Raw genomic sequence first — 19865 nt, forward strand, 5'->3', positions numbered from 1 at the left:
TTTATTAAAATTGATGGGTTTTTTATGTTTAAAGTTGGAAAATGTGGTTTTATAAATGCCTTTTAAAGTCCAACCAACTCATAGATAACCTGTGAGTATTTTTGATTTACTTGAGTAAATCAAGAAGTTTTGGCTCATAGTCTGCGTGTATTTGTCTCTATCTTTCTCTTTGTGACGTTTTATTTAAGCCACTATAAACTACAGTTAACGGAAACAGGAACAATGTTTCGATGTGTCGGGACACAAAATCCGTGTGAAAATGAAACAAAGAGCCCCTCTTATTCTAAATATCTGCTTTTTCCTGTCTTGTCTCTCACAAATTAACCCCGTTTAACCCCGAGCCCAGTGAGTCACCGCTGCTCAGAACTTTCTGCCTGCTCATGTCCTCTCCCCTCCCTACGCCTCCCGTTTTCTCACCGAAAGCACTGACCTCACAGAACACTTCATTAACAGAAAAATACACCACAACTTGTCCTATCAGCATTTTTCTACTAATGCGTATATGTGCACAATTGCAGAGAGCAGGAGCTTAGCGCGACTTCCTGTCTGTGAATCTGTGAGAACCAGCCCTGACCTCATATTCCACCTCGCGCTGCCTGTCTTCTCTCCTCCTGCTCGGTTCTGGATCAGGTTCTGTTGATTTTAAAGAACCGCCGTCGGACTCGGGGCCAGGCGTGTGGGCTGGGCCACAGAAGCTGCTGCATTCCTCTGCAGGGCGTTCTGTGCTTCTCACTGCAGTGTCTCTCTTCTGCCAGATTACAGAGATCGAAGGGCAGAGATGATTTCACTTATTGACAATACTTTATTTGTCTCCTGATTTGTCTTTAACCTTACAAACACTTGAGAGCCTGAAATGTGTTAGCCCAGTAACAGGTAGCAACTAGCTCAGGTATGGCCACTGGATCAGGTGCAGCAGTTTGCTCCAGTGAGCAGTTTTGAAAGTTAGAATTTGAGTAAAGGAAAAAAAAAACCCATGACTAAACCTTCCAGACACACACGGAGCCTCTGAGCAGACATAAGCGGTCTTTAAAAATTTGTCAGTGATCCCCCGGCTAATGACGCTCTCAGCTGTGAGAGTTGACCCCCTCCTGCCCTCGGCCCTCCCTGCTCCTCCTCCCCTCCTCCTCGGTCCCTAATGAATGCCAGCGAGGAACTCGGAGTACCCCACACCCCCACACCCCCAGCAACCCACCCACACACACACACACACATGCACGCTTACACAAACAGCAGGACCGTCGTCACCGCTGCGGAGACGGCTATCATCAAGTGGAATTCAGGCCGCTAATATCTGACCCTTGTTACCTGAGGCCTGTCAGTCATGTTGATTCATCTGGACAGGTTTATTTACTTATCAGATTGCTGTGTGTGTGTGTGTGTGTGTGTGTGTGTGTGTGTGTGTGTGTGTGTGTGTGTGAGAGAGAGAGAGAGAATACAGATGGTAAGGATGTGTTTAGTGCTGAACCAATTAGTCATTTTATTGATTAGTCTATTGATAGAAAATGTATCTCCAAAATTTAAACCACTAGCTATAGAAGCTATAGAACCCTTAAAGGTTCTACTGTATATAGAACCAGTTGTTCTTATAGTGAACAGATGCCATCAAGTGTCACAACATCACGATTTTAAGTGAAAATGAAAATTGTGATGCAGAAATCACCGTCAATATATTCACAATATGATTTCAGCCCTTAGATGAATCAATAATGAAAATAATCCTGTATGTGATGTTCAGGCGAATAGCGTCAACTACAAACCATGTGCTGTCTGTGTATAGCGGGGTTTCTGACTTTGTTGCTGCTCTCACTGTTCTTTTATGCTCACACAATGCATCTCTCCGTAATGATAATGAGAGTGGAGGTGGCCCTGTTGTTACCCAATTAAAAAGTCCTCCATGGTTCTGGGCAGCCACTAATAACCCCACCAGGGATTACTGTACAGCAGGCTGGAGGGACAGCAGGGCACCAGTTTGGGCCCCAGCTTGCTGTCAGCCGAGAGAAGCGACCCCGTAGACCTCCATTCACTCTCAGCCGTAGCGGGGCCACCACGCCGACTCTCCGGAGCAGCGTGAAAAGCTCCCACTTGGGATACAAAGTGGCTCAGCTGTCCCTCTCCTATCTTCACCTCCCACGGCGCCCTCCTCTACACCCAAGCCAAATAAAGCCTCTCAGCGACTTCTGTTTTCCTAATCTGTGAACTCTGACAGAGGCGTCCAGGCTTGAAAGAGAGACAACTCAACATGGGATGATCTCCCGGTGACAGGGAGAAGCTGAAAAAACGCTGCTGAAACCAGCGGACCACCCTGTCATCTTCCTGTTCCTGTCTTTCTCTCTCTCCGCCTGTCTCCCTGCTGCTCTCTGTTGCTCCCTCCATTCCTCACCCGCCTCGTTTTAATTTAATTTCCCTTCCTTTTGCCCCCCGTCATCTACCTTCTCTAATTGGCCTGTCACCGTTTGATTAAAACCATTGAATCCGTTCCAATAGCCAAATGGCCTGAGTGGCTTTTTGTGGTGATGCACAACTTTTTATGCAGGGGGCCTTCCACTCTAAAAGCCCCATATTTTTTCATCCATTCACATACTGTGCCCATAATACTAATGGGCAAATTATTTAACACTGCAGTAGCTCAGCCACTGGGGATTGTAGCACGGCGGTGCATTTTCCCTGCCATTAATCCACGGAGGAATGTTGCAGTGATGAATTGGCCGTGCAGTTCGTATTTGTCACTGCGCTCCAAGCAGCCATTCACTTGGAAATGGCTTAGCTGCCACAGGAACAGTTTGTCTTTTAACAAACCAGATGGTGGTAGGGTTGTGTGCTGGGTGTCGGAGCCGACTTTAAAGGTGCAATCTTTGAACTAAAGGTAAACAGAAAAGTAGCCAATACCAAATCAAAACTACAAATAATTTCACATTTGGGAAATACGTGCTTTTGCGTTGAGAGAATTACTCTCCACTTATTTATTTATTATTTGTTTATGATGCAGTACAAGTGACCAACACATGACACAGCACAGTAAAAGGGGGAAAACTAGATTTAAAGAAGTCAAGACAAATGAGAAAAGACAATTAAACTGTAGGAGCAATAATAACAGAAAAACAAAATGGCAAAAAAAAAAAAAGCCTAACAAGATGCACAAAAAAAGTTGAAAAAATAATTGAAATGTAATTAAATGCAGATTTGCAGATTTGGCTGATGAAATATTTCATTTACCTCCCAAATATTTTGTTGTTCGGGAGGAATCTGCATTGAATCTGATGAATTGCCTCCAGTGATGTCGCTCAGTGGCTAAGTTGCATTGTGGGTAATGTAGGCACCAGGTTTTAAAAACAGGCGATATCTCTGGTTCTGCTGTATCGATTTTGATCATTTGTTTTTGAGTCCGACTGTGTTATAGGAGTGCAATGCAGACCAGTGGACTGCTTTTTCAAAAACTTCCTACATTACCCACAATGCAATTAAGCTTCTGATTAACATCACAGGAGGCAACTCATCAGATTACATGCAGTGTCCTCTGGAGCTACAAAATGCTTTATACTGCTGTTCACATATGCAGTAGTACGTTTATAAGTTTTAAATACAGTACTTGAGTAAATTGTATTCTGTTGCATTCAATCACTGGTTATTATTATTATGTTAACTGTATATCAGTTCCAAATATCGTTTATCAGTCTCCTTGGTTGCTAGTAAATGGTATGTGAGTCTGCACGCTGAATATGAAGCTGCAGCCAACAGCATTTCTGTGTGGTATTCATTGTCTTCTTCAAACAGACGGAGACATGGGCCTGCAGCTGTTGCTACTTCAACCACACTTAATGAAAGACAATGTCTGCCCCCACTGAAGGAAACTTGCGGCTTGTTAAACACACTGTCGATGCTGAAAGCACAGAATTTTCTTGCTGAAACAGACTCTTAGTATTTTAAAGGTCGACCAACTCCACCGCCGTGCAGAATTAGTCTTAGGCTGGTCTTACGAAGAATATGTCTTTAATAAAGAGCAGCTTCTTGCCAGAGCGTAGTGTTGTCGGGCCGTCTCAGAGAAGCGTTAACACTTGCTGCGAGGCTAGCATCTATTACAGAGTGGAATTAAACAGCCTTGTCACTGTTCTCTCTCTGTTTAACCTACACGCTCATCTGCCAGACGCGCCTGACAGCACCAGACCCCGGAAGAATCTCTCAGCAGGCCCGGCGGCACACGGACCGCACCATATTTAGTCATCCAAAAGTCCAGACACAGACTGATGCAGTCCTCCACCTTAATCTGTCTCCCCTCTGTTTCTCTCTCCATCTCTGCCTCTCTCATTTTTTATGTCCTTCCCCTAACCCACCCCCCCTCCATCTCTGTCACTTTCCCTCTCTCCCACTGCTTCCATTCATATCTGTCCTCGCTCGCCCTCCCTCGAGTCGTTTCTGCTTTATCACTGTCGCGCCCCTCGCTGTTTTCTCTCCCCCTCGTGTGTCCCTCTTTTCCCTCTTACCGACTGAAACTCTTCTTTCCTCGTGCCTGTTTGTCCTCTTTTCAAATCTCTTAAGCCTGTCAAGTGTTTTCCGGCCTGGGTTTTTCATTTTTGTTAAAAACTTTTCGAACTTCCTCTCACTCCCTCGACGACGTGCCCGTCATATTCTGAGACTGAATAATCCCCTCACTCCTTCTTTTTTCTTTCTTCCCTCACCTGTCATAATTTCCACTCCTCCTTCCCGCTCCCCCTTCTCCTCTCTCAGAGCCTCCCCGCTGTCTCTTTTCTTGGATGAACATGCTGCTGATGGAAGCTGGGCCGGGATGCTAATGAGTTGCTAATTCTATCAGCCGTCTCTCCATGCCCTCCCCAGTGGGTGTCGGGGCCCGCCAGCTTTTACCGCGGCCAGGCTTTTGATGGAGTGCCTCGGCTGATGAACTCCCGCCCGCGTGCCCACTTTAACCTCCTCGTCCTCGGACACATGTCATTGATCAACGTCCTTATCCGTCCTGGCAAGGCACACTCATAGAACAGTCATTTATGAGCAGGCCCATTCCCTGCAATCCATTTTTCATAAGTTGAATATTATAATAGCAGGGGATTTAAAAAAAAAAGTGTTTTCATGTACAGGTCTTTGGATTTCTTGGAGCATCTTTAAAGGAGCACTATGTAGTTTTGGGGAAAGAGAAAGATCTTCATTGACTGATTTTTTTTTTATGCCTAAACAAACTCTTTGTTTTCATGACTGAACCAACTGAATATACAAACTGACCTTAAAGGACAACACAATTTCATACTGTTTTACTTTGTTTATATTTGGCGGACCCTGCCACCTTTCTAGCTTCAAACAGTGTTCTGGGGACCTTATTTTTCCTCTGAGAACAGCTTGTTTATTCAACTTTAGTAAAAACAGATATTTCTGAGTTTGTATTATCACCTCATTAATACTGTAAATATTGAAATTCACAATTTGAATTTCTTCTCCAAATATTAGTAATGAGTCAGACATTTTGAAATACATGTATTTGCCTGCCAGTTTCCAATGATAGAAGCAGTCTTACTTCACATTTTCTTCCTCACTGTCTCTCTGCTTTGTATAATTCCCTCACACTATTTCCCTTTAACACCCACTTCTCTGAGCTTGAGAAGAGGCCAAATGGCAGGGTTTAAGCACTTGAGCACAGACGAGTGGTCCTATTTACCAGGCCACTGGGCTCCTTTTTAGGGCTGCTAGCTTCGGACCCCCTCACGTAAGAAAAGAACGAAACTTTTGTTTTTTCCGACTCCCCTTAAATCCGTCTGCCTGCCTTCCCCGCTTGACTGAAGTGGATACAGAGGCGGCCTTTTGTTCTACGGAGATGAAGAGGGATGCTGTGGTATAGGAGGGAGAGTGAGGGGTAAGAGGCGGTGGGTGTGATTCATTGTAATCTAATAAATACCTCGCAAAGAGGGCTGGGGTGCCTTCTCAACCCCTCAGCTGTCTGTTTTGAAATGGGGCTCTTCTAGGTTTGACACCCAGGGAAGTAAAAAGGGGATTAGGGAAGGGAAAGCCTCAGGCCATATACATCTCTTTCTCTGTCTTTTTCTTTGCCTCGGAGCTTTCTCCTCCTGCGCCCCTCAATCATTCTCTCTTTGGGAGCGAGAGGGCCCCTCGCTGAGCTGCGAGCGTATGAATGATGTCATCCAGGTACCTATCTTGACCGAGAGATTTAGAAAGGCTTGAATGGCCTCAGTCCTTCTATAATCCTTCAAATAGCTATCACTTTTTTGTGAATTTTCTGGTTCGGTGAATGAGCATAATGCAGCCTTCTCTGTGTGACAATAGTGTTGCAACGGTTGATTTCCTGTCAAATTCCGGCAAAAATCAAGTAAGAGGAAAGTAGAGCCGCGTCCTCGTATGTGAAATGGTTAAAGCAGAGGTTTGACCGGGGTCACCCGCGGTCCACTGCTTTGCAGCATCACCAGGGATTATAGGGTAACTTCTGCCATGCTGCTCAAGCATGACCAGAAGGCTTGGCCAGTTTTGACCTGAATGGAAGTGCTGAATGAGAGGCCGGCATTGAAATTCAGGATGCAGTCACTTGCAGCCACTAATGTCTCTCTTTAAATGGTCACATCCTTTCTCTTGGGCCCCCCACCCGTCCAACTGTCTTATCCTCTGACAGGCTTTTAGTTCTTTGTAAGATTCACTCGTAATTGTACAGTACAAAAGATACAATCAAAGAGCTACATTTAGTTTGGATTGCACTAACTTGTTTTTTATGCAGCAGAATTCAATAAGCGTCACTTTCTATTTCATATCCTATTATGGTAAAAATATGTCTAACACTGACCTTACTGTTTGTTTCTCTCTCTTACAGGAAGGGCTCTGGTCAGCCTGAAGTGAAGGGTCACTGAGCGCAGACACTCTCCTTCCACTGACTCACACTTACACACACATAGGGGACAGTCACACACACAGACAGACAGACAGACACACACACACGTCTGCACAAGGACACATCCACATTCAGACTCGTGGGTACACACACACACACTCATCGGCGCATAAACGCAGACACACATTCACACACAGGCCCTCTGAGCAGGATGAGGGAACCCTGGAGGTGCCTGTTGGGCCTGTGCCTCCTGGCATGCTCAGCCTCCACCCACAGTGCCGCCAACCCCTTCGCAGGCCAGCAGACCCCGCCGGACCCTTGCTATGACGACTCAGGAGCAGCCCGCCGCTGTATCCCCGAGTTCATCAACGCTGCCTTCGGCAAGGAGGTGGCGGTGTCCAGCGTCTGCGGCCGGCCTCCGTCCCGCTCCTGCAGCGTGGTGGAGCGGGGCGACGACCGGCCTTCCGTGCGCACGTGCCAAATCTGCGATGCAGCCGACCCTCGCCGTGCCCACCCTGCGTCCTACCTCACTGACCTCAACTCAGCCCACAACCTCACCTGCTGGCAGTCTGAGAATCTGAACACCTCGCCGCACAACGTGACTCTCACCCTTTCGCTCGGTAAAAAGTTTGAGATCACCTACGTCAGCCTGCAGTTCTGTTCACCGCGACCCGAGTCCCTGGCTATATACAAGAGCATGGACTACGGCAAGACCTGGATGCCCTACCAGTTCTACTCCTCACAGTGCCGACGTATGTACAATCGGCCCAACAAGGCAACCATCACCAAGCAGAACGAACAGGAAGCTCTATGCACAGATGGCCACACTGACCTCTACCCGCTCTCCGGAGGACTCATCGCTTTCAGCACTCTGGATGGACGGCCCTCTGGCAAAGACTTCGACAACAGCCCCGTCCTTCAGGACTGGGTGACTGTCACCGACATCCGCGTGGTCTTCAGCCGGCCCCAGCTACCCCGGGAGCTGGGACTGGGTGCTGGAAGCAACAGCGGAGGGCGGGACGACGACCCCACGGCGGTGACATCGACGCTGCCAACTTATTTCTATGCAGTGGGAGACTTCCAGGTGGGCGGGAGGTGCAAATGCAACGGACACGGCTCCCGCTGCCTGAAAGACAAGGAAGGCAAACTGGTGTGCGACTGCAAGCACAACACAGAGGGACCTGAATGTGACCGCTGCAAGCCCTTTCACTACGACCGGCCGTGGCAGAGGGCCAATGCCCGCGAGGCCAATGAGTGTCTGCGTAAGTCTTTCCCTCTATATGTCACCCTTTATGTGCTTTTAACATGTTTCAGTTGGTCTGCTGTGGAACATACTGCAGGTTTCTCTTTGCCTGGAAACAATGCAGACCATTTCTGACAGCCTACATTTAGCACAACACACTTTCTTAAAGGAGACCTCATACAGTGGCTTTATGAAGTTCATCAGAGGATAAATACATACCCTTTAATTCTTTTACATCAAATTTAGATTATGCAAATTTGATACGTCGACACCCACTCCTTCTTAAGCTCTCTTCCATGTTTGGCTTCTTTCCCCTTCTAATGAATCACGGCCTCATTACAGTATTTCCCAAAGACAATCTCCTAAAATACATCTCAGACTTCCTAATGAGGGAATGGGATTGAACACTCGCACACACCATTTACACTCTCTGGCCACTTCATTAGGTACACTTGTACAATGCCATGTGAACTAATGCAACAGCTCTGCCATAAAATCTGCCTTTACAAAGATACCGTACAATGTAGGTATTAATTTAAAGGGGCAGTTCACCGCAAAATCAGAACAATTAAGACCTAAATTAATCGTCATTAATCATCGACATATAAATCATTGAGTTTGAGGCAGCAGTGGTGCTCAGTAAAGTGCCGTTATAAGAGGTTTAAGGGGTTTTTAGTTATCTTTGCAAAATGTGCCAAAGTTTTCCCAAATGTCTTTGGGAGGCCCCAACCATTTGCCTCTTCTGACTGTGCTCCTCTGTGAGTACCAGCCTCTCGTCCATGAGTAGATGCATGCTCCCTTGTGTCCGGTGATACAGTCGCCAGGTGTCGTTTGGTAGAGAGGAAATAGTTCCAGTACAGCGCCACCATCCACTATGACCTCAATAATAAACATAAAGTACAGTTATTACCTTTTTGACGACGACAATAATTGTATAATTACAAGCTTCGTAAAAGTGGAATTCATGGCAGAGTGAGTGTATGAAAACGTATTTGAAAATCCAGGTTGTTTACTTCTCTTTTGGATCGAGTCGTGACCTTTTCAGCCCTCATTTTCAGGATATGAGGACAGCGGTGTTAAAACAGGCCAGCAATTTATTCACACACACACCGGGAAAGAGGAAGAGGGAGGTAAAAAAGGAGAGCTTTAACTATTATGACCTGTGGTTGACTGTCACATGGGTAATTAAGAATGTTTCCAGAACACACCGGATGGGTTTGTGTTTACACAGGTGAGGAGTCCTGGTAGCACAGAGTGGTCGAGCTCGCAACCTTGGCAAAGGTCTCTCAAAACACGAGCCCATCCTTTCCTTTTGCATTTCCCATCAGCCCCCCAACCCCCTCTATTTACCGTCCCTCTACAGGCCTACTTTCAACAAAATCATGTTTTCTGGACTTGTCTATGAAAATACTCTTTTTCACAAGCAAGTCTAAACAGCGGATGACAACAGCTCGAGTCATTGGCACACGGCTGCAGCTAAGTCATCCAAGAATGTTATTTGGCAGCGTTTGCTTTTACCTCAAGACATGCTTTGTAAAAGTCATCCAGACGGGCTCTGAAAGCCTGCCAGGTAAAATTATGGCAATTTCTGTAGCAATTTTTGTTAATCTAAATGGATTACCTTTGTATTGGATTAGGCTTTTAGATGATAACAGGTTTTTGATGTGATATTTAGCGCGTATATTAATTTCAAGCCACGTTCGCCGTGTTTTTCTCCAACATGTTGGCGTTTCTTTGGTGGTGATTTTTACAGCTTTCTCTCTTAGTATAATTAGACATAGGTGGAACTTAATTCAGGTCAATTTTGCTTGTCATAAAAATGTGTTAGCGCAGGAACATAAAACCATATTAGAAACCGCTGTCCCCGTTTTAACCTTTCCCCATAATGAAGTCAAATTACAGCCCGAGAGAAGAAGAAAAAAACAGAAAAACAGTGTATATTTTTCTAACATGTTATAATTGCCCAGTGAGCTGGCCTGGGATCATGTTTAGCATTGAACGGTGCCAGATCTGTTTAAAGGGGACAGAGAGTGACAGAGCCAGAGGAGCGTTGGACTCCAGCCTGACTTTGGCTCCCCATCTACCCTCGACACCCTCACTCACTCACAGATACACACAAACGCTCACACACCTAGCCTCCTTTCACAACAATATCCTGTGAATCCCTCAGTGTGTTCTCGCACACGCCCTCTTTCAAATGTCCCGTAGCTGTTTCCGAAACGTTACACCCGCTTCCCGTAGATCCCTCCTCGGCGGGACTGATATGTCACTTCCATCCACGACTTCTGCACTAAACAGCCCGGCTCCTCCAGCCAACTCTGATGACCTAATCCTAGTGTTGATACAGGGCAGTTAATGCCTATTGCAAAGTTGCACGCTATACCTGATCACACATCCGGGCACGCCAAAAAAGCCAGTCCCAGTTGTCCCCAATTTCATGTTAAAAGGCCTCTTTACAGCTAGAAACAGTTCCAAAGTATCCTCGAAGTAGCATTAAAAAAGCCCCTCCAGTGTATATTAAAAAGCAACCGCCCCTTGTTGATTTCTCTGCTTGCTTTTCTTTCTCACGCGGTGCACAAATGGCGGCGGGCTTCACTGGGAGCCCTGAGGCACGCCGCCGTGGCAGCGAGGTGTAAGTATTTAGACTGGGCGAGTGTGTAAGAGTGGCAAGTTACAGAGCCGAGGAGTCCCCTAGGTGTCACCGGAGCCTTCACGAGGCCCTGCGGGTGTTTGGGTTGGAGGTAGGGTCTGAAAGGGGGGCGGGGCTGAGGTCATGATCCTTTGTGGGGTGGTGACAAGGTTAAGTTGACGGGGAGATGGTTTGTGGGCAGATGTGGAGCAGAATCAATAGTTGTTTCACACCACCTCTGTGTGTGTCAGTCCTTGAGAAATGACGTGCCTGGTAGCCGATTTCACCACTTTGAACGTTATTGTTAAGGCTTTGCTCTCGCTCTTCGCAGTCTCGACCCAAGCCTTCACCCTGCAGAACAGGAACACTCTCTCCAACAGGCTGGTCGGATTGCTCGCTTGCCTCGCTAAATGTTTGACATGCGCTGCACCAAGATTACTGTCTGAGCTCTTGGCAAGCTCACGTACTGTCTCCAGACACAAGCCATGCACACACACACACACACACACGCGCCCATCTGCCGCCTCCCTCGCGATGAATCCTGCCTCGAGACATCGGTTTACAAATCCTCTGCTCTAGTAGTCAGAGAGGGCAGCCTCGTAAAGGAGCGTGTCTGTTTGTATTGAGGGAGACATGATGGAAAAAGCTGTGATTTATCTGCCCCGGAGTTTGAGCCGCAGGACAGAATGAGGAAACAGATGGATAAGAGCTATTTGGTTACTGGTAGTGATTGAGTATTGGCTTTTCCGCTGGCATGGTCGATGCTGTAATGTAAATACTTTTATGTTGACTTAAAAATGTGAGACGGTGTATCATGGCGTAATAAACTCTGCCAAAGTCACTGTGTAAGATGAAGAGGCCTCTTGTGGACTCAACGACAATGTGACATCCTGAGTAGATGATAATTTATGGCGGCGGAGGAGCTCTCTGCAGCCATCTTGGCCCTGTTTGGCTGCGGCACCGAGCTGTTTCTATTCTCCAGCCCTTCCTTTCCCTCATTTTGGACTGCAGGAAGTCCACAGCACTGCTTATGGGACGCTGGGCCAGACACCATCCATCCCTAATGGACCAGCCAAGCCAGGTCTGTTCCCGGTGTTGCGCCAGGCACACTGGTATGCATTCATAACATTAAAATCAGAGGTCACATGAAGGCTGTTTGGATTGCCATTCGGGCTGATTTGCCAGAAATGCAGGTGAGCTAGCTGCGGTGGGTAGCAGAGCTGGGTGTTCCTGCTCTGCTGCAGTGTTTGGGTGTGGTGGTGAATATTTGAATAGTAAATTTAGACACATTGAGTCCAGTGAGTGATACGGTGTTCTGCTTTTTTGAACGAGGAAGAGGAGTTTCCTGGGAAATTAAATCAATCAGCGAAAGAAGTACTCACCGTAGACTCTCATCAGTCCATGTCATCACCTGGAGGGAAATCCCCACAACTTAGTCACTACCTCCCAAAAAAGTTATGTAATAGATGTTATTAGATCACGTCTGCCACACTTAATGAATGAGCTGCTTAATTTGAGTTTTACAGCGCAAGAAGGAGAAGATATCCAATCCTTGTCACTCCGCCCGCTCAAACTTTTTGTGCGGGCTCGTGGGTTTACGACGGGCTCAGCCTCTGTTTTGTGGAAACTATTAGCCGGAATTAGGGGGAATTTGACAGATGGGTTTCTGAGGGAGAGCAGCGTGAACCAGCGGAGGTGTGTGAATGTGTAGCCAGGAACAGGGCTCAGATCACAGCCCGCAGGTCTGTGGAAACTCCGAAGACCACAGAAGCACAAATGTATTTCTCTTTCTCTCGCTCTTCGTTTTTCCCCATCGCCGACAAGGGGCAGATGGTTACTTGATGCTGATTAGACTTTCAAAATAGGCCTCCTCCATCCTTTCACACCATTTTCCCCCCCCCGCCCCTCCACATCTCCTCGCAAGGGCAAGCAGAGGTCAGGCCCGTGTTCCAGTCGTAGCGCAGATTCGTCAAGACACTCTTCAGGCCCGGTGATTGAGAATGACCTCATTCTTGAACACATGAAAGAAAGACATTCATGAAACCGTGGCGCAGTTTGTGAGTTTGCATGATTTTGATGCCGCATGTTATAGTTTCTCAATCGCAGCATGGCGAGGAGCAGGATTTGCGTGCTTTTGTTCTTGCGACACCGTGTTGTTAGGTCTTGAGCCACACAGTGTTGTTTGGACTCGGGTAGAGCAAAGTTAATCTCACCCGATTGCTTTGAATTTCCACACAGCAGCCTGAAATTGTCCTCCGAGGCCAGCTGAGGATTTTGTTAACCATCCCTAGGGAGCAACGTTATATGAAGCTCAGCGAGATGCCAAATATAGACAGGCGAGGATGAAACAAGCCAGAGCTGCCGTTATATTACCGCATGTATGTGCCATGTTCCTACTTTCGCTAATTGACTTAAAGACCCTCCCGCTCCTCCCACCTCCGCCGTCGTCGCCTGTCGCTGGAGGCTAACAGGGAACCGACACTTCAATTACTTACAGCGCGACACACAAATGAGCAGGAGATGTTTGTGTGCGTGTGTGTGTGTATGTATGTGTGTGTGTGTGTTGAGGGGGGGTGGCACAGTGAAAGAAAGTGATTTTGAGAGAGAAACCTCCTGTGCTTTCGAATAATTACACAGCCAAGGAATGTTGTTCTAAAATCAACAGCCCTATGAAATGATGCCTGTGGGGTGGTTAGCGTGAGACGCAGGGGCTGCAGCTCGGAGAGGCCAACAAACATGCGGTGTGTGAGTTTTGTTTCGGTGGCGTTTTAAGGGCATGAAGCAAGAGGCACTTCCTTTATCTGGCCCAGACAACAAGGGTTCGGTCAGTTTGATTGGTTTGTACTTTAGCTCTGCTCTTTGCTTTTATTCCCTCTGTCAGTATTGCAACTTTGGTCCTTGGCCAACCCGCAGAGGATTGATGCTTTTTCTCATGAAGCCACCCATAAAGGCTCTCTGGCAAGCAGGAAACATGGTGAAACAAATGTTAAAGACAGCAAAGTGTCAAATAACAGCGTTCATGTCAGCTGGGTTAAAACCTTAGGAAATGCGCTGCGGCTGCCCGAGGCAGAAGTGTGTGTGTGTGTGTGTGTGTGCATTCGCATCTCCTTGTGCATGTGTGAGAGCCACATGTAATCTAGTAGTGCGATGTAGCGTTTCATCCCCGTGCCAAAGCAAACTGGCGGAGCTGCAGTGTGCCCAGCCTGCTCTCCCAGGCCCCCATCAGCTTCTCCCCCACAGATGGTAGCAATCACCTCCTGAGGTGCCCGTCACCGCCGGCGCTCTCTCCCCTTTCTATCCTGTGTAACCGACTCTTGTCGAAGATTAACTCTCTGCCTGGACGTTTTCCTCTCCGCTACCTCGTCTTTGATTTCATATATATATATATTTGTCTTTTTGCTGAAATCAGCCGTTTTTTCCTCTCTTATTGAATTCCTTTTGTTTTGCTAACAGTTTTTATGCTGTCGCAGGCCTCTGTGCTCTATTGCCTGAGAAAATATGTGGTTTTTGGCTGTCGGCCGGTGTTGCTGGTGGCAGCAAGATTCAGAGGCTTTTCACTGAAAATATATGTTTGTTAACAAATGAGCGCACGATGATCTCCTGGCTGCTGTTAGCTGTGGTTTTGTGTGACTGTGGCTCACACAAGCTGTCAGTGTGTATGTGCTGCATACATTCATACAGTATGTAGTGGATGTTGTCGGTTAGTGTATGTAAATATACAGGTCTGGTGTGAGTAGTGTTAACAAATCCTTCACTTCATTGTCTGGAAGCATCCAACCAAGTTCTGCTTTTCAACCCAGGGGTTTCACATCAACCTTACACCTTGAAACCTGTCTGAAAGCTTCAGATATTATAGTCCCATCATGTACAAAGTCAAGTTTGACTTTGATAGATGAAAAATTAAAGTTGTTTTACTGATGATCAGTTTATTTGACAAGATGAACCATGAAAACAGTTGCATAATGTCTTCTGTGGTTTGTGAGGAGGGCTTTATCAGGTCTGAGGAAAAGACCCTGGTGATGTCATCAGCTTTGCCACAATGAGCCAGAGAAGCATCAGTGCTTCTTGTTATAGATCACATAATACCATCTTTGCACTTAAATGAGTGCATGTATGCAGTTTTTTTTTAAAACACAGGTAAACACACTGCATTGCAGCGCGTCAAAGCAGCACGTCGGGGGGGAAAAAAGGCGAAAGCTAAAGTGGCCTCCTGGCTGTCATGTTTCCATCACGGATGATTGGAGCTGATAAATACCCGTGACTGCTGCAGAGTCATTTGACCTGGGACTGAATGCTGATTCCTAGATGTTAGTGGGTGATAGTGTTTTTACTGTATCAAGTGTGATAGGGGTATAAATCCCTGTAACTGCTAAGGGATGAACGCTCATAAAGTGTAAGATTCACATCATTTCATTCTCACCAAACCGTTCAATTGGACGAAACTAACCCTGACTGCAAAGCAAGTAAGCCAAAACATTTCCCCTCTAAACTGAAAGTAACGGTAAATAAATCTAAATGAAAAAAATGACTCATTGCAGTGGATTGGTTCACGATTTTCGGACACCTCCTGCCTCTTATCTTAATATATTCTTCTTCAGCTTAACCTTTGACCTCTAATTTTACTGCTCAATTCTGGGTCACCGATTACCAGCCCAGCACACACACACGGCCCGGCGCTACAACCCCTAAAACAGTCGGTTTTCCCCACTCACCATTTCTACTGTCATCTCTGGCCACAATGGTGAATTTACACAGTAGGTTCCATCTGTCACTTTCTATTTCTAAACCAGCCTAAACCAGGCATCGCATGCATCCCCCGGGGTGCACCTCATGGTTGTGTATGACCAGAGTCATGGCATAATAATCACTTTTTTTACTTGATTCGCCATGATAATTTGATTGCACAACAGTCGTCTACTTCTGCTCCCGTGATCCGGACTGCAGGATGTTGCCTGTGGAAAAAAAAAAAAAAAGAGTGAGCGAGACAGACACAGAGGGAAGGCATAGGCAGGACAGAGATAACAATGTTTAGATGTGGGGAAGTGAAGTGGACCAGAGAGAGGGAACAGAGCTAAGGACTCAACTCTCCACTGACACCAGGCCCCCCAACCTGGCAACCCTCCAGCCTAATCTTGTTAAAGTCTTTCCCTGCCTGATGCCATCCAGAGAGACGGAGGGAAGGATGGACGAGAGAAAGGGCCGGGGAAGGACTGAGGGAGAGGCAACCAGCGAGAGTATATAAGACAGGGTCGCATGAAAGTAAGAGGAAAGAGAGAGAGAGAGAGAGAGAGAGAGAGGGGGAGGCTTGAGGGAGGGGTGGGAGAGGAATTAAGGGGACTCTCAGTTCAAAAGGGCTCCCAAGAGCCGGCTCTTAAGCCCACGGCGTGAGGCTAACCGCAGAAACCAGCGGAGGGAGGGGAGAGCTGAGACGTGGTGTCAGAGCCAGAAGTGAAAGATACATCTGTGTGGAAGAGAAGGAAAGAGCAAGTGGCGCTAAAGTGACTCCACAAAGAGGTAAAAGCTCCTGTGTACATCATAGCACGGTCCATGTAACGCACACAGCGGGGCGACAGGAGTTTCCTGTTAGCGTTCTTAAATCTTCGTCTCAGCTTGTTGTCCACAGCTCATTAAAGGCTACAGACCCAGCAGTGTTTACATCGCTTTAAGCCTCACTTCTGTTTGCCTTTTTTTCGTATCTTTTGCCACTCGATCGTGTCATTTTGCGAGCGGTTTCCACCTTTTCGAAGCGGCGTCGCTCATGTGTGGGAGTGCGTGAACGTGTGTATGTGCGTTTGTCCACACTGTACACTCCTTTGGCTCTAATGAGGAGCTAATTAACCGGGTGTTACCCCCGGTGCCCTGAGCAGGTGGCTGGAGCAGCCAGGCGGAACTCAGCCCAAACACACACACACCGTACACCATACACACCGGCACACACACACATGATGGCAGGAGCCCATATAGCAGTGCCTGTTTGGCCAGGCGGGGAGGGCACCTAAAGGGGGGGGGCGGGGGGCTGCTGCAGCAGGTCTGGACCGTGGCCTGGGCCAAGAGGGGAGGAGAGGTGGTGGTGGTGGTGGTGGTGGGAGAGCGGCCCTCTCCAATTTTCAAGGACCAATTTTAGCCATGGGATTTGGGTTTTGCACAGGCATCCAAAATCAATTGGCTGTGCTTACCGGGTTGGCTTTGGTGGAGCTGAAGGAAAAATGAGGTTAGATTTATCCCTGACATATGGAGGGGAACAGAGAGGCGGTGCGCTCCACAAACACACTTGCATTTTATTTGTCGAGCGCAGTCTTTACGGGCCAATTTGTCATAGCAGACCTGACAGAGCAGCCTGCGAGCTTGTTCGGAGCACAGTGACTTGTCGAAGGCACCTGCCATGGAAGCTGTAATACACACTGAGGTGTTTTCCTGTCAATCTCACCTGAAATATTGCCTTTCTGTGTCCGTGAACTTGGACCGTACAGAGGATATGACAAGACATTTACTCCCGCCACATAAATTTGCATTTGGCACTGCTCATTTTCATGACAAGCTGCTGCAACTATTCCCTCCTCTAATATTTTCCGAGGGGTTTCTTCCTCTATTCTCTCCTTGATTTTTTTTTTTGTCTCGGCATCCCTCCGTTTGCCAAGCCTCTAGCTTGTGTTTGTTGTCCGATTTCCACGACAACACGAGGAACCACATTTACGCACCCTTTAATTGGACAGTGACCCATAAAGGAGACGTTTTCACAGGAGCATCGCCGCTTCTTTGCCCACTTTCCACCACCCATGAAACCGTGCGCCGAAAATGTCTGCTTTTCCCTCCAACAGATAAGAATTAGCGAGTGTTTTGCGGAGAACTAGTGAGGCTTTGATGTGTTAATGAATTGAAAAATGGCCTTCAACGGTGTTCAGTTATCCCCGCTGAGCCTAATTTGGGTGAAGGGGGTTTGTTGCGGAGGCTGGGGGGGGGGTCGGGGGGGAAAGGTGTCGGCGTGTGTGTGTGCACAAGCACTTCAAAACAAACCCATAAACATTCCAGGATCTTTGGGCAGCTGCAGCGCCGAGCTGAACTTAACTGCACGCAGCATGCACACCAGGGAAAACACACACATACAAACACCTTCTCGAGGCCATGAATGTTTTTTGCTTATTTAATTTCCTCGGTTATTAACCTTAGATCACTTTTTCATTCATGTTTTTCGATCACTTCCATGATTTCTGCCAGAAACTAAACCTCTCATTCTCTCTGCCGCTGTTAAGCCATTCCCAGCCATCGCTGCTACACATGCTAAATCATTTAAAGGTTCAACTCTGGCGTTTTCTTTACATTTTCCACACTCCGACATATCCTCTCCCGCACCACACTTTGTTGGACGATCTTGTTGCACGGCAGTAAATCGAGAAGATGCCATAAGAGGGCCGTCGGTACCTCGGCTGGGGGAGAAAATGTGACCCGTCGCTTTCATGTTCCGCTACAAGGTGTTAATGGACACAAGTGCTCACAGCTGTGTGTGCGTTTGAGACGCTTGATCATAATCAAGGTCCCCCTGCCTCGTTTCTCTCTCCCCCCAGCAGCTCCAGCCACTCACCGGAGCTGGTGTGTTCTTTGTCACATTTCCTCTCAGAAGAAGTCGGACAGGCTGTTTGGTTGTTCACATGCGCACACACCAGATACAGACGCAGCGACACACACACATGCACATGCAGGAGGAGCAATCACAATGTCAGTACGTCATCAGTATGGTGTATATTTTGTCAGGTAAAACAAGGATTTAAACTGCCTACATATCTCCTTTGGACAGATCTCTAGGGTCAAAGGTCAACCCTCATCTTGGGCTTACCAGCTCACGAGAGTACAGCAAAAGATCATGCAGTGTCTCTACATAAACATGCCTCGATATGGATCCATGCGCGAAACAGCATTTCATTAACTGCAGAATTCCCAACAAATTTGGCTGCATAATAACCAGATGGAATTGGGAAACAGTCTGGGAATGTGCTCCCCCTTTTTTTTTCCAGGGTCTACAACCAGGGAAAACTGGGCCTCTTTCCCAACCTGGTGCCAGGCGTCCCCTCTCAGTGCAGATGGCGATTCATATCGTTCGCTGCTTTTTACTTCATATCAAGTGATTCTTCTTCTCCTGTGAAAGAGCCACCAGTGACATTAACAGTCATTTATGATCAATTTCAGGGAGCTCATCTAACACTGCAAGGATCATTGAGCTCGATGTAACTGCAGAAGTGACCTTGGCTGCAGCAGCGGTACATGTGTCAGCTACACTGTAAAATCTAACGCATTTGTTACTTAAAGAAAATGTAACCGATAACCTCAAAATTACCAATTAGACTAAGAATTTTCCCAAAATGTAAAGATATTTGGAGACATGTAAAGGAGACATATTGTGCTCATTATCAGCTTCATGATTTTATTTTAGGTTACTCCTAGGTTTACAATTTAATGCTCGAAAAACACATTTTCTCATACTGTCCAGTGCAGTGAGACGCACTGGACAGTAGCTCCTGTTTCTTTAAGGCCTCCCCTCCTGAATACCCAGTCTGCTCTGATTGCTCAGCTCACACACGCCTGAGCCAGACCCACTGTTTAGCTTCCAGGTAGCTTCACTTCCATCATGAATATAGGGATAAATTGTGCGAATGTTTGACATGGTGACATAGTGTGATGTCAGGGAGTCAAAGAATTGAAGGCAGGACTACTGACGAGGAGTTTCAGGAGCTGTGTTTTCTGTGGGAGAGAGGAGCTCCCCTTTGCATGGACTTAACTTTCAAGACCTTTGCCTCTATAACACACTGAAGGCAAGGAAAAAACTGAAAAAGCATAAAAGGTCTCCTTTAATAAAGTTTTGCAGGATTGCAAAATACAAAGTAAAAGCATTACGTTGCTTTTTGCCAAAACACATTTTAGCATTGTAGGAGCTGCTGCAGTGTGCCTGACCAGAACTAGTTCACAGAACATGTTTTCCGCAGGAAATAGTGTCAAGAATGGAAAAAAAATAAGAGCTAGAGAGAAGTTCTGACCCCGGTTCCTTTCTCACCTCTGCACAACTGGCCAATCACAGTGTGATGTGGGTGTGCATGTTGGATCATGGGTTTCGGAAAGTTACAGAAATGTTTTCTGTACTAAATGTTCTTCTGCCTACTCACCAGTCC

At 46.9% G+C, this 19865-nt stretch overlaps 1 protein-coding gene across 2 annotated transcripts in view; it reads left to right on the plus strand.

The window, feature by feature from the left end:
* ntn2 (netrin 2) overlaps nucleotides 1-19865 on the plus strand; it is a 49313-nt gene that overhangs the window by 8443 nt on the left and 21005 nt on the right. For both annotated transcript variants that reach the window (XM_084342428.1, XM_084342427.1), the window contains exon 2: nucleotides 6818-8097. In XM_084342428.1, the coding sequence (XP_084198554.1) occupies nucleotides 7047-8097 (1051 nt within the window). In that variant the 5' untranslated portion in view covers nucleotides 6818-7046. The remainder of the gene's footprint in view (nucleotides 1-6817; nucleotides 8098-19865) is intronic.

Source organism: Pagrus pagrus, assembly GCF_965226575.1.
Source record: "Pagrus pagrus genome assembly, chromosome: 21".
In the NCBI taxonomy this organism is placed as follows: Eukaryota; Metazoa; Chordata; class Actinopteri; order Spariformes; family Sparidae; genus Pagrus; species Pagrus pagrus.